General features: G+C 54.9%; 1 protein-coding gene across 3 annotated transcripts in view; it reads right to left on the bottom strand.

The window, feature by feature from the left end:
- The window catches only part of PPP2R2B (protein phosphatase 2 regulatory subunit Bbeta), a 95812-nt gene that overhangs the window by 54014 nt on the left and 26451 nt on the right, over positions 1-15347 (bottom strand). Inside the window, exon 1 of one of the 3 annotated variants that reach the window (XM_086758999.1) lies at positions 5892-6073. The exons of the other annotated variants lie outside the window; for them this stretch is intronic. Within the exon in view, the coding sequence (XP_086615125.1) occupies positions 5892-5961 (70 nt within the window). The 5' untranslated portion in view covers positions 5962-6073. Of the gene's footprint in view, positions 1-5891; positions 6074-15347 lie in introns of those variants that run through there. 3 annotated transcript variants of the gene reach the window in all.

Here is a 15347-nt window from a genome sequence, read left to right on the forward strand (position 1 = left end):
GTAACGTGTTTCCACTAACATTCTCCCAGCCCCTAACAAGGTGCAGCGCAGGGGCCTCCTGAGCCAGAGGCGGTCCCTCTGCGTTAGGAAACCTTGACAGCTTTCATGACCTTGTCCAGTCTCTTCTTGCAAATGCTAAAAGATGACAAGGGTTGACAATCCCATGGGAAAGTTTCCCAGTCCTGATCCCCTTCACTTGACTACTGCTTCGCTGGACCTGCACAGGTTTCCCCACCGGAGCTCCCCATAGCCCAGGGGAGACCCCTGCCACGACACACAGGCCCACGCATGCACCGACGGCTGCAGGACACGGCGGGAGCACAGGGTGCCGTGCGTCACCTGCCAGCCTCCTCTCAGCTGACAGCACACACGCAAGGTTGTTCTGACCCAGAAAGATCCCCCCCGGTGCCCAACGAGCCCTCTGATGAGACACCAAGGGTCTACAGAGATCAGGCATTGCCACGAGAGCTGACTGAGGAGCAAGGATGTCCAAGGGGAGGCACAAAACGGAGGCAGGCAGAGAGGGGACAGGATGGAAGGGGCACGGGGAAAGCCGCTGTGTCGCCCCTGGCGTCACTTTACCCAGTTCCACAATCCTGTTTGGAAATCTGCGGATGGAGCTGTGCTGTGCCAGCACCCCAAGGCTCGCTGTGTGCGCACCCACAGCACGCCCCAGGGCTGGGGCTTGAGGGAAAGACCGGTGCTGGGTTTCGAGCTGACGCAGCTCGCAGCCCTTCAGCCCCAGGGACTGGGGCACCGCTGGGTTTTAAGGCCAGACCACTCCGCCTTGCTGTCTGTGCCTGCTGGGAGCCACCTGGCTTTCCCCAGCGTCCGAGCGGGAGCAACTCCCAGTCTGGTCCTTGCACGGAGACGGGGAGGGGGAGACACGGAGCCCTGGCCCCTGCAGATGGGTGCGAGCCCCGCAGGCGCCATCACCAGCGACCAGGCGCTCTCACAGCCCATTTGCGGTGGGTCGGAGTCGCATCATTACCTGCTCCCAGTCCTCTCAGTAATCCCTGGATTACAGAGTCCCCAGGCACATCCATTCTCTCATTAATCTGTGGATTAAAGTATCCCCAAGTCGGCTCTGACGCAGTGCACTACAAACGGCTGAGTTGCACCGCCCTCCTCGCAGTGATCCCCGGATTAGACAGAAGCAGACGTGTCCGTGGGTCCTTCCGAGCCGGCTGGAGCACAGGCTCAGGGAGAGGAAGGGGGGTCTAAACATAGTACGTGTATATAAATAAATAACATAAAGGACGGGATTGAGTTTCGTAATCTAAGTACTTATGTGATAAAACAACAACTTCAAGGAGGTTCCCGGATTAATTAAATCCCAATCCAGATGATCCCCAAACAGCAACTCGCATCATTTGCAATAACAAAAATATCCGACAGCTCTCGCCCTGAACCCAGCGTGGGAGGAGAACACCTCACTTCGTGCTTTCCTGGGGACTACACGTGGATTATTCTAAAAGCCACTGTAGCTGCCGCAGAGAGCTCGTAGCAAACCGACCTGGATAGCAAAAAAGCTTTCAGGGACCCAGCACAGCACAGCCTAGGCTGCTGGTCAGGTACGGCCCCAGGCTTTTTCGGAAACGGCCTGCATAAGGACAGGCAGGACCCTGCTCCCTGCAGAAGGCCTGGAAGGGCCCGGGGCTGCACCGCCCAGCCCAGACCCCCACGGCCCGGGCAGGCAGAGGGAGGGAGGGATGGGAAAACCCCCGGGGAACGGACACGCACCCAGGTACCCAAGGAAGTTAGTGACCAACTGGTCAGGTTTTAATTGCATGGATTGCGTCTCTCTCTCCAAAACAGGACCCTGAACCCGTCCTCTGCTGCCCGTGGAAGCTGCTTACGTATCCAATGGCTCCAGGGTACCCAAAGGCCCCATCCAGGTACCGGCGGGGGGACTTGCGAGGCCGCGTCCCCGGCGCTGGGGCGGATGGGGACCAGCATGAGGGCTCCTTCCAGCGGCACAACGGTGGGGCAGGGATAAAGGTGGAAGGGAAAGATTGAGAGCGGTAAGGCAGCTACAGCTGGAAGTAACAAGATTAAACCAGGAAAAGGAAATTAAGACTTAACGATAGATTTCTCAACGGCAAAATCTATTCAGTTTGGAAACACTCCTCAAGGAGATTAAAGACTCGCTTGGACATCAGCCAGCGCCCTGGGAAAAGGGGCGCATGGGGAGCAGCCGAGCGGTGGTCGGGGAGCGGCTGGAGGGAGTCATGGCCTTCCAGCCCAGCGGACACGGCGCGGCCCCGAGGCCACGCGGCCCCAGCAGGGTCGGCCCTGCGCCCACAGGGAGACGGGGACGTCCCTCTGGGGGGGACAGGATGGCCCCAGGACACAGCTGGCCCCACAGCAGGCCCACACCATGCCCGTGGGATGAAGGTCCTCCTCCAAGAGCAGAACCAGCTGGCCATGGACCACCTCCCCCAAGTAGCCCCAGGCCCAGACACCGCTGCAGCTCCTCCAAGTGCGCTGCTGGGAATTGCGGGCACCGGGGAAGCACCCACACCTCTATTGCCCACAGCCGCGCCTGGGGGCATTTGCACTACGTTTACAGCCACGTAAACATGAGACACCCTCATCCGTTAGGCACTGTCCCGCTGGGCTGAGCCGTGACGGCCACCGCTCCTGTCCCACCCAAACCCGCCGAGCACACGGGCTGGGTCATGACTGTCACTTGCATCAGGGCAGAACACGTAGAAAGGGCATGCACACCATTCCTCCTTTGTTTGGAGGTATCTACCCAACCGCAAGCCAAGAAGACTTGCCAGGTGGACAGCGATGGTACACAAAAAGGTCACACCCATAGCTTGAAGACTTCAGACAGGCGTTTTGGGTCAAGCTACAGGAAATGGGCCAACTCTGGGTGGTGGGGTGAGGACCCTTCAACATCTCTAGTAGGCACATCTAAAAGTGGAAGAAGCTACTCAGACGGTCTGTTTGTATTCAAATAGTCTCAATTTGTCCTACTTTTGACGAGGCGCTCAGCAGAATGGCGAATAAGGATGGATTTATGCAGCAGAACAAACCAAGTGCATTTTCAGAACATTTCTCATGTGAGACCTGCCGTTCCGGGGTGGTGTGGTGAGGGGCGAGCCAGCAAACAACCTCGCTGGTATCGCCCTGGAACCAGCTCTCCCAGCCCCATGCGCCGCGGTGAACCCTGCGATGCGCTCCGCATGGCAGTGGCTTCACATTCCCTGGCAACCGACGTCGAGTTAGCGCGATGGCTGCCGTTCCTCTGAGCACCGCGAGAACCAGGCACTCAGTCGTGGGCTTCTGAAACACCATCCTCACCCCGTATTTGCATAACAATAACCCATTGAAGTGACAGCCCCGCCTCACCAAACCAAATTACATGACCCCATGCGTTCCCTCAGTGGACACACCAGAGACACTTCACTTCCAAAGCAAGTCTTCACCTTCTGAATAGGATTTGGAAAGATTTTGCTTTATTTTTTAACAGAAGACAGGTTACCAACCACACAGGCATATGCCACTTTCACATGCAGAAAAAATAAAACTGAATTATCTTCTTTCATTTTTTTCCACCCTAGCAAGATCTACCGCTCCAGAGTGTGTTCAGCCTTCCTCTGGCAGAGCAAGCGCACGGAGAATCAGAAGTCCTAACAGCAGAAGATGACAAAAAACTCCCAGCTGGCAGACGGCTACTAAACACTCTCCCAACCCCGCTCCAGCCCCGCCACAGCACCAGGGATCACCCCGGCTCCATCGGTTACCTGCTGCACAAACACCTCTGGCTGTTCCATTTCCACGCCGAAGTTTGCTATAGTTTTCTAGTGCGACGCACAAGGTTCTTCTGAAAATGCCAGCCTACAGCTTGGGGAAATTCACCATGGACTACCGGACAGACTGGATCTTAGCACTGAAACCTCTGGCTGGAAAATCCCCAGACCTCCCGGTGTCAGAGGCTGACATCACTGCAGGCTCCCCTCAACCCTCCATCCTTCCCCACCAGGACAACTGACTTCCTGGCAGGTGCCAACAGGGCAGCTACAGTCCCGCTCCGTATTTGCTGGCTGCTGCAGCTGCCTTTTATAACGCAGCAAGAGCAAATTCACCCTTCCACACACTGCGGCACGAGGCGATGTGAGCCAGGTGACTGGGAGGTACGGGAGCTCAGCCACAGCACCCTCCTGGAAGCGCTGGCTTGCGCCATCCCGCCCGGCAGAAACGTCCCTCCAGCTGTGAAGAAGCCAGCCTGGCAGCCACGCAGCCACCTGCCACCCAGCCCCACGGCGCGAGAGACGCAGGGAGCAGCGGGGCCAGGGATGCACGGGGCGTAACCTCTCCTGCCTTGGGGGTTGTCAATGCCGCAGCGACATTTCAGCTGCACGCAAGCAACACAGACTTGCACATGATCATTCGCTGTGGTCCCCAGGCACCCAAAGCTTTCCATTGCTGTATTAAGCCAAAGACTTTCCCGCTAGATAAACCCTGCTTCAGTCGCGTGCTGGAGCCACAAAATTCTCAAAGTCTGGTGCCATGCTGGCTTCTGCTAGAGCCTCACGAGAAGGAAACAGTAAAGGAAAGCCTCTTTGGATGCTCATTAAGCTATTAATAAGCCTGTTCAGACTCTCTGGTGTGGAGTCTGGTTTTTGAAGTTTCATGCAAGGGGTCAGTGCTACCAGAGGGATGGGGGGTCTGGTCTTGCCCTACAGCATCCGAGTTTTCCTCCCGGGGCAGGGCAGCAAAAGGAGGCCATGACACAAAGCCAACAGCTCTTTGGCTGCCGGGAAGGGCAGCAGAGGCAGCCGCAGCCCCAGCCCGTCCCTCCATCACACCTCGCTGGTGCAGCCGCTCTTTGTGGCGGGCTGCAGCATCATGTGCTGCCCACAGCCCTCGCCTCCCAACGCCTGAGCTGAACATGGCCACACCGTCTCCTCCGCTCCCCGTGGGAACTGGTGCCCAAACGCACCCGTAAGCATGGCCGGGGCCAGGACACCGTCCATGTCCCACAGCCCGGCCCCGCGGCGCACAGGTCGGAACGCGGGCTGCTTCCCGCAGCGGCTGCTAGGGAGAAGGGCCCGAGACAGCTGCCGAGTCAGTACCGAGACAGTACCGAGACCCGCACCACAAGCTCCCGCATTTCCTGGCCGCGCCAACACCGCTGGACTCCCAGGCTGCTGCAGAAGCCGCCACTGCAGTCACAAGCCGGCGGAGCGCATTTCGGGCCGCCCGCACCCCCCGCCGCAGCCAGCCCAGCGGCCTCCCGCAGCGCTCGGCCCCGGCACGGCACCGGCCCCGCTCCGCCGGGAAGGGGCTGCGGGCAGGCCCGGCCTCTCCCCGCATCCGCCCACAGTGACGGGCGCGGGGGAGCCCGGAGGGGCCCGGCGGGGCTGGGGTGCGCGGGGGAGCCCGGCGGGGCTGGGGTGCGCGGGGGAGCCCGGCGGGGCCCGGCGGGGCGGGGTGCTCGGCCTCCACCCGCCCCGGCTCCCCGGGCGGGGGGGCGCGGGGCTGCGGGCGGCTCCCGCCTCTCAGTCCCGGCCCCAGGCTCCGGCTGCCCCCGCGCCCGCCCAGGGACCGGCGTGCGGGGACCCGGACCCCCGCAACCCCGGCGGGAGTGGAGGGGGGGACCCGGCGGGGCCGGGGCTGCTGAGTCACCGGAGCGGAGCGGGCGCGCGGCGCAGCCCGCACGGACCCTGGGGACCCCGCGCCGCCCCCGGCCCCCGGCCCCGCCGCGGCCCCCGGAGCGGTGCCGGGCCCCGGCTCCAGCAGCGGCCGGGGCGCAGGGAGATGCGGGGAAGACGCGGGGCGACGCGAGGAAGACGCGGGGCGATGCGGGCGGCCGCCGGGGCGGCCCCACCTGCTGCGGGCGGGCCGGGGCCGCCACCGCCCCCGCGGCACTGTCTCACCTTCCGTGGCATAGCTGTGGTCTCGCAGGAAACTGCTGCTGATCTTGCGGGTCTCAACGTCCTCCTCCATTGACAGCGGGCTGCTGGGCGCGGGGCGTCAGCAGCCGCAGCCGCGGATCCATCATCCCCCCCCGCGCCCTGCTCCGCGGCGGCCGGCCGCGAAATGCGGCGGCGGTGCGGGGGGGCGCAGGGGCGGCGGAGCCCGCAGGCTCCTCCCATACGGCTGGGCTGGGCTGGGCTCGGCACCGCGCCGCGCTGCGCCCGCCCCGTCGGGCACGGCACATCCCGGCCGGGCGGAGCGCGGCGCTGCCCCCGACCTCGCCCAGGGGATGCTCCTGCCCAAAGAGGTGCTGCTCCCTGACCCAGCCACCCCAAACACAAGAACAGAGCCGGGGTCTGACAGCAGGCCCGCTTCTAGAGTCATAGAATGGTTTGGGTTGGAAGGGACTTTCAAAGGCCATCCAGTCCAACCCCCCTGCAAGGAGCAGGGACATCTCCAACCAGATCAGGTTGCTCAGAGCCTCATCCAGACTGGCCTTGAACGCTTCCAGGGATGGGGCATCCACCGCCTTTCTGGGCAACCTGTTCCAGTGTTCTATAACTCGCATGGTAAAAATTTTTTTCCTAATTTCCAATCTAAATCTACCCCCCTCTATTTTAAAACCATTATCCCTCATCCTATTGCAACAGGCCCTACTAAACAGCCTCTCCCCATCTTTCCTGTAGGCCCCCTTGAGGTACTGGAAGACCGCTATCGGGTCTCCCCAGAGCCTCCTCTTCTCCAGGCTGAACAGCCCCAACTCTCTCAGCCTGTCCTCATAAGAGAGATGCTCCAGCCCTTTTATCATCTTCGTGGCCTCCTCTGGACCTTCTCCAACAGGTCCATGTCCTTCTGATGTTGGGGGCTCCAGAGCTGGACACAATACTCCAGGTGGGGTCTCACCAGGGCAGAGCTGAGGGGGAGAATCACCTCCCTCGACCTGCTGCCCACGCTCCTCTTGATGCAGCCCAGGATGCGGTTGGCCTTCTGGGCCGCAAGGGCGCATTGCCGGCTCATGTTGAGCTTCTCGTCCACCAGCACCCCCAAGTCCTTCTCTTCAGGGCTGCTCTCAATCCATTCCCCGCCCAGCCTGGATTTGTGCCTGGGATTGCCCTGACCCAGGTGCAGGACCTTGCACTTGGCCTGGTTGAACTTCATGAGGTTGGCACGGGCCCACCTCTCCAGCCTGTCAAGGTCCCTCTGGATGGCATCCCACCCCTCCAGCATGTCGATGGCACCACACAACTTGGTGTTGTCGGCGAACTTGCTGAGGGTGCACTCTATCCCACTGTCCATGTCGCCGACAAGGATGTTGAACAGGGCCGGGCCCAGCACAGACCCCTGAGGGACGCCACTCGTGACCAGTCTCCACATGGACATTGAGCCGTTGACCACCACTCTCTGAGTGCAGCCATCTAGCCAACTCCTTATCCACCGAGTGGTCCGTCCATCAAACCCATGTCTCTCCAGTTTAGAGAGAAGGATGTTGTGCGGGACAGTGTCAAAAGCTTTGCACAAGTCCAGGGAGATGATGTCTGTTGCTCGTCCCTTGTCCACCAATGCTGTTACCCCATCATAGAAGGCCACCAAATTGGTCAGGCACGATCTGCCCTTGGTGAAGCCATGTTGGCTGTCACCAACCACCTCCTTGCTCTCCATGTGCCTTAGCATGGTTTCCAGGAGAATCTGCTCCATGACCTTGCCAGGCACAGAGGTGAGGCTGACCGGCCTGGAGTTACCCGGGTCTTCCTTATTCCCCTTTTTTAAAATTGGGGTAATGTTCCCTCTCTTCCAGTCATCCTGCCTCCAAAGGGATGGCGAGGACACAGACCTCCCACAGGAAAAGAGAGAAGGAAAATAAAGGTTAAACCCAAACCAGACCAACACAGTCAGGAATCAGGTCAGCTCTGCCTACGATGACCGTTTGCCTGCAGGTGTGCATTTGTGTATGCCGTGGAAGACACGGGAGCAATTCAGCTTAAACAATCCCAACTCCAGAAAAGAAAAATAAAGATGGATTTTCCACAAGCAAACGTTACCGTATCACCTCCTCTCTTCAGACCTCTCATGGTAAGCCTCAGTCACACGGCAATGCCCAGCTGAAAAACAAGCCCCTGCAATGCTTGTGAATGTTATTTAAGAAACATAAACACAAACCAGCAGCCTCCTTCCCTCTCTTTTCAGCCTGCTCCATCTTCGTGTATTTCCACTCTAACAAGTCCTTTCTCCTTTATTAACCTGAAAAATTATTCTCCCTATTGTGCATGAATTATAATTATGTACTCGTAAGTCCTACAAAGTTTTTCAATACACCGTACCATTTAAATACCTCCACAAGCCACCTGTTTGTTATGCACCACGCATAGGAGCTGCATCACGAAATCCATTTATTCTCAGCTCTTTAAAATCCAGGAACGAGCCTTTACAACAACTGAAAGCATTAGCTGTCCTAAGCAGGAATCCATTTGCAGATTAAATTCACCAAAGGTCAGCTCGTAGCTGTCACTGTTTCCCAAACCCCCAGGTGCCCACCATGTTATATACTTGGACATCTCTTGGAGAGCCAGGACACTTTCCACTCCACCAATTTTTGCTTCAATTAGAAGAGGTTCAAGAGCCCCTGCGCACAGGCTTCAGTGGGACCTGAGCAGTGTGTTAAGAATAATTGAATCCAACCTCCGATTTTATGCTCAGCACAAAACTTCCTTCACCTCATTTATTTTACCCTCACATCCATGAGCACTAAATCTATTTTCCTAATCACTGCTCTGGGTTAGAACACTAGCCTCATTTTTTTAACCATTAAATATATTATTAGATAACAAAATTCCTTTTAAACTGGTAAGAATTATTTCTACGGATTAACTGATCGTTAGCGCAGTGCTGTCACTGGTGTGCTGATGTGCTGGGCGATGCCGACGGTCGGACTGGGCGGAGAGGCTCGGTGACGGCTGTGCACACAGCTCCGCTGCCCCAAGGCAGGGGACAGGGCTGGCAGCAGGCAACCCCGTGGCCGCTGGCTCTGCCCCAGCTGCAGGGCCTGTGTGGGCAGCACGGCTGCCTGAGGCCACGGCGGACGCCGCTGCACCTGCTCTGCCCCTTCACATGGGTGGAACGTCCTCCTGCTCCGGCACGGGACGGGGACGTGCTTCCCGGGAGCAGGACCAGCTCCCACCCTGCAGCACCTTTGATCGCTGTTGCCCCATGGAGGAAGATGGCTACTGGAAGGCCAAGCTGCTGAGCAGCTTCCCCGCATGCTGTGATCTGCATTTTACAGAAAAGGACATACCAGAGCCACAGTGAGCTGGGCTGCTTCTCCACACTGCTCCCGGTGAGCACCAGGGCTGATGCTGCTTTAGAGCACTGCAGATGCTCCCCGAGGGACCTGCAGCTTGCGCTGGCCAACGAAGACCATTCCCATCCCACCATCAAGGCGCGCACAGTGCAGGTGTACATGCTCCGGATGAACACCCTCCCAGGGAACACCTCATGTGGGGCCATCCCCTTCACCTGCGGACGGAGGGCTGGGCTGCTGTGCAGTCACTGGAGAACGTCTGCGAATCCCCCCGCACCTTAACAGGCTCGCTGAGCCCCCTGCGCATCCCCCAGCCCAGGCTCTGGAACCATGCCCTCCTGCTTCTCCTGCAGCACGCCAAGACTCAACTGTGATTTCACTACGCTGAGTCAGTTTGTTTCTCACATTTTCAACTATAACTCATGTCAGAAGGCTGGGGGAGCTGTAACCCATATCCGGGATGAAGTCTCAATCACATGAACCTTAATTAGCACGACTTCAGGAAGACCAGTAATTCACTGGATTAAACCAAGATCAAGAGAATTGGGAAGTCAGGTCACATGCAGAGGGCAAGTTGCAGCCTCTCCTCGAATGACGGGGAACAAGGGTCAGGACCTCAGGGCAGGAAAGGGAAGAATCAGTTCATCGAATGCAAAGCAGGCGAAGACTTCTGCCTCCCAAAGGTCATATGATAAATGGATCTACGTGGCCTTCACCCCTGCTACGCGCTGTTACTGGTACTGGTACAAGCTGTACATGATTAACAGCACACCAGTAACGAACACTGCCACACACCCAGCCCAGCTCAGGGAACAGCTGCTCTCCGAGAGCTCTCTCTCCTGTTTTCAGTCAGACTGATCAGCTCCCGTGGCGCTTCAGCAAGCCTTTCTTCACTGTCACTCTTCCTCTACTACACGTTTTATACCAGGGTCTGAAAACAGCCTCCCTTTGCCTATTTACTGCTCTTGCCCCTTTTTTCAAGCAGTCCCATCCCGTGCCCATTGGCAGTGCTTCTCGCTCACTTTCTTCTGAGCCAAAGCTTAGCTCTCCCTTCACACCTACCCACACAGCTACAACCCAGCTAGTGGGACACGTTCTTGCAGTACAAAACTACACAGATTTTGCGCAGGTAGTGTCAGATTTTGCACGTGTAAGCGTGTCTGTGTGTGATGGTGCACACACTGCACGTGCCATACGGAAAGGTCGTGTCAGCACAGAGCTCGCAATGCGCCGAACAGGGCCAGCACTTCCAGGTCATCAAGTGCAGCCATCAAATCTCAGCATCTTTGATCGCAGCAGAAGCACTTGGAAGAAGAAACATTTTTGGGCTAAATGATCAAGGTTTCACGATTTGTTCTCTGCTCTTCTGAGAGCAGTGCTAACTGACAGCCACTGCAATTATCAGGGCTAATAATCAGTAGGAACTCTTCCCTCAAGGGAGAGGGATAAATATGTATCAGATCAGAAATAATAACCTTGCCTTGTGTGCCGGCGGAGCATCCCCGCTGACGGCCCGTCTGGCTCGGGCCACGCTGCGGCAGCTGGAGGCAGCTGGCGACCACCATCGGCGTGGCCCATGCCGCCCTCCCTGCGCAGGAACGGGCCCCGTGCTGCCCAGCCGCTCCCTGAGGCTGCGGGTCGCTCCTCGGCAAGCATGAGCCATCTCATCTCCCCGCCTCTCTGCAGCTACTGCAAAGCCTGTTCAGACCCTCATACAGCAGTCTCACCCGAGACACAAAATTGTTCTGATTTAAGGCATCAACACAGGACCTCAATTTCAAATGCAGCTTTTCTAAAGCCAAACCATCTTCGTTGACCAAATCACTCCTGTAATGCCACAGGTACCGCAACTGTGCAACTGCAATGCAAACACAGCGCTTCCAGGAAAAACTTGCTACGAATCATTTCTTCCTTTACTCTGCGGACAATCTAGCCGTAATGTACTCATTTTCTCCATATTATTACAAAGTTCTGTTATTGCTAAATACACTGCAGAACACATACGATACCCTCAAAACAGAACGAGGCACAGAATATGTGATGAGGGTCCGAGACTTCAGTGTCCTTTAAAGGATACAGTGTGAACTGTTTGTCACATGTTCGTCACATCAGAGATGTAATTAGCTTAAATACTTACACAGTAAATAGGATTTGCCATTGCTGAAGATTAAGGCCACATGTTACAGCATCAGTGCATCAGAACCACTTGAGCACCGTCTATGCTACGGAACAAGTTTTTGCTTGAAAACAGCTACTCTGCGCAGCGCTGCGACTGAGGCCTTCTGTCAGTGCTGGGGTTTCGTTGGCTGCTTTGGTTTTGGTTTTTAACTGCAGTAACAAACTCCACCACACGTGACTGGCATTGGTTGGGAATCCGGGTCGGAAAGGCCATGGTGAGACACCAGTGCAGAAGGTCTCCTGGGGACTTGGCGCACTAAATATAGAGCACACAGCCGAGGTACACGGCACCATGTAATACATAAATATTGGCTCCTTGCCCCAAAGTGCTTACAGCCTGCTGCAGCGAAATGTGATACAAGGGACAAAGAGGATGCAAGACGACACCGGAACATTGTTCATCAGATAAGCACCACAGGAAGTCTAAGGCTGAATAACTAAATCTAGTGAGCACAGAATGGAAAAATAAAGGCAATTTGTTGTTTCTTGGATTTTCCTGTTCATTTTTTTTTCAGTTGGTGGAGAAAATCACCATGTTAAATCCACTATTTCATACAGAGATGCTACTCCCAAAATGTTTTCTACTAGGTTAGCTCACCGTATAGGAGGGGAACATGTGAACTCGCACGTGCACGTCAGTGGAAGAGATATTGTAAAATTACACTGAAGGTCACCTTCCCATCTTCAGCTGACTGCACACCTCAGCCGTGTGCACCCCTCATCTGCTGTTGATGAAATGTAACGGACAGAGGCTGGGCTCTTCACATCGCCTTCAGGGTCTGGCTGCCGCTGGCGCGCCTGTGTGTGAACTGGCTTCCAAACACCACTTCTCGTTCATCGCTCTCCTGCTTAAAAAATTTCAGTCATCAAGCCAAAGCCAAAACACAATCCTACAGAGCAAAGATGGCAATCGCACACCATAGTAATAAAAAACCCGCAAATCCAAAAAACCTGGAAAGCTATCAAATGACCAATAGTCTGTAAACTATTTATCCATCAGCTGCATGATCAGAAGCAGCAACAAAAGGAGAAACCAAGATCCGTTTGAGTGCAGAAGAAAGCTAAGTTTGTCATGCAATGTATTTACACTGAGCACTCAGATGCTCCCTTACGTATCCTGGGATGAGACATTGTTTCTGAGAATGACTATTTAGCATTTATTTCTGTTACAATAGCATTAAATATGCAACATTTTGCACGGCCCCAAAGGTGGATTTTCTTTGAAAGGATGTGTGCCAATGCAAGACACCAACACATCTGGGTCATTTTGAACTGAATATACTAAACTGCAATTACTCCACCGCCTTCACTTAAATTGAACACAGACTACACCAAGAAGTACTGAAGTCATGGCACGAATTGAACGAGGGCTGCCCACATCTTGAACACAAGCACGTACGTTTTACAGCACTGCAAACCTGGCGCTGGGATTATTACTTTATAAAATCGTTCTGCTTGTCCTCAAACGTCATCCAGCAGCAGCAGAGAGAACACTCAGAGGCAGCTTGGCCATCCTTGTACAACGGAAAGCACAAAGGCTAATCAGTCAGATGAGATTAATTCCCCAAAGAAAAGGAAACCACACATCTGGCAGAGCAGCAATCTTGACCTGTTCTGGGATTAGCTGAAGTTCTGCAACCATCAGAAGGATGGACAGGACCTGAATAACAAAAAACTGGGTAAGGCGAAATAAAGCGGTTGTTGGCTGCAATACTGAAAGCCATACAGCTCTGACAGCCTGTAAGCAGTGAGGGACTTGCTGACTGTTTCAACGTTCTCAGGAGTTTGTAAATTTTCAGTGACACTCCACAAAGCGATGCCCAACGCAGCGAAGGGCCTGCCCGCTGACAGCCGTTTCCTCCCCAGCTGCCCTGGCAGCAGGATGCAGTCTGTCTGCCATGCACTGCAATAAACCAAGTCTGAAATTCAGCCGAGCGCCGGAAAGCCAGCACAGCCTCACACGTGCTTGGGTTAATGCAGAACGTACTTAAATCACAAAAAATCACGAGCAGTCCTCACAACATGCTCGGATTCAGCCCGCTCTTTGGTACTGTATGGCCACACGTCCCGCTGGCACGGCTGAGCTGCCACAGGAGACAGCAGCCGCGGCGCCGAGGGTGCAGGCGAGCCTCCCGCCAACACCCAGGCGAGCCCAGGGACCAGGGCGCAAGCACTGGGGGCAGGGGCTGCGCACCCCAGGGCTGCATGCTGGCGAGTGACGCTGCACCGTGCTCCCGTCACACCTGCGTTTGCGTACCATCACTACATGACGATACACGTTATATCCTGTAAAAAAAAAGCCCTTCAGAAGGGAACCTTTCAGCTTAAACTGAATTAAACTTAGAGGCATTCGAAGCCTCTAAGCATTAATGGAGGGTCAGGGAGCATTACGCTTTCCCCCCCAACATTTCTCATGTGCATGTGGTCCTAAATTCAGTCAGTGATGCTGCTTCTTCATGACTCAGAGCCACAAACAGGGAGCGGCAAACGACAGCAAAGGGAGCGTCTGCAGCTCCAGCCTGCGGGCAGGCACTGCCCTCGGTACAGCCCTTCCCTCCCACGGCATTCCCATTTCATTCAGCCCGAAATTCAGCACTCAAATTTGACGGATCACTCCTGGGGCTATGCCTTCTCCTCCACAGGACCGCCAGGTGCCTCCGATAAAAACGGCAGCCTCGGGAAACGCGGCACTGGGGCTGGCTGGGATCCCCATCCCTCGTGTGTGCCCTGGCCCAGGAGGGGCCCAGGTCTCGCCTGCGAAAATGAACCCCGAGGTGCCCTGCCTGTATCCCTGTGAGTGTCACGCAAATGGGATGGAAGAATGGGATAACTCTAGAGAACGGCTTAGGACACCGGCCAGGTCTACACTCTCCTTACACTAAGGAGAGACCAACCATTAACAAAACATAAAGCAGCTGGGCTACTAGAGAATATGCAGTATAGCTTCCGGGAGGGAAAAAAAAAAAAAGATACCTGGGGAGCCTTAAAAGTTTGCACAACTTCTAAAATGCTAACACTGTAAAACTAATATTTGTATGTCACTAATATTGACATATCATCTACCTCATGTCATTTGGAAAAACAAACCTGGAAAACTGTTAATTAATAAAAGATATCACGTCTTATTAATGCTCATACAGTAATTATGAAAACCACAAATCCATCTGTTAAGCAGTCAACAAACAAGACAAATGACTGCATTATGTTAAACAGATTACAAAACGCCTGAGGGAAGGAAATCTAATAGCCCCGACCAAACCATGAATCAAGCAGCAGCCCGGTCTAGCACACGGGTGACATGCAAACAGAAACACGCGCCCGTCTTTCCCAAAGCCTTTTCCTGCACTACACATAACAACGATATAAGCAATGAGGTCAGTATTTCATTGTGTATAAAAGTCTACACTGAAACGTGATTATACGATCATTAAGATCTTATTGTCCTTTAAAAAAAAATTACCTCCTAAACCAGACAACTATCCCCACCAAGACGAGCCTGGGACAATATGCAAAGTAACATCAAATCCAATTGCCCCTTCCACATGGGAATCCAGTTACTCTAATCCAATTCAATGAACAAAACTGATTTCATTCTTGTCATGTTTTTGAATTATTTCTGAACATTTAAAGGAAGAAACATTCGCGCACGGAGAGTAATTGGTTCATTAGCATGAGCACCATCAGCCCCTCAGTACGCGCTCTGGACAGCCCCTGTAGCACTGGGGCACGAAACGCTGAACCCCCCATTCCTCACACAGTATCTGTGCAAAACTGGGTGCCAGCCCCCTGCAGTCCTACAGTGATCACTCACCTACAACAAGTAATTGTGCTAATTAAAAAAAGGCATTTGAATAGTGCATTTCACACGACTATCCTGCCCTCACGTGTATTCGCAAGTCACTCCACCTACTCCACAGCAATACACACGCGTGCTGCTCCAGAA

This window comes from Chlamydotis macqueenii, chromosome 14, assembly GCF_036417535.1.
Source record: "Chlamydotis macqueenii isolate bChlMac1 chromosome 14, bChlMac1.mat, whole genome shotgun sequence".
Classification (NCBI taxonomy): Eukaryota; Metazoa; Chordata; class Aves; order Otidiformes; family Otididae; genus Chlamydotis; species Chlamydotis macqueenii.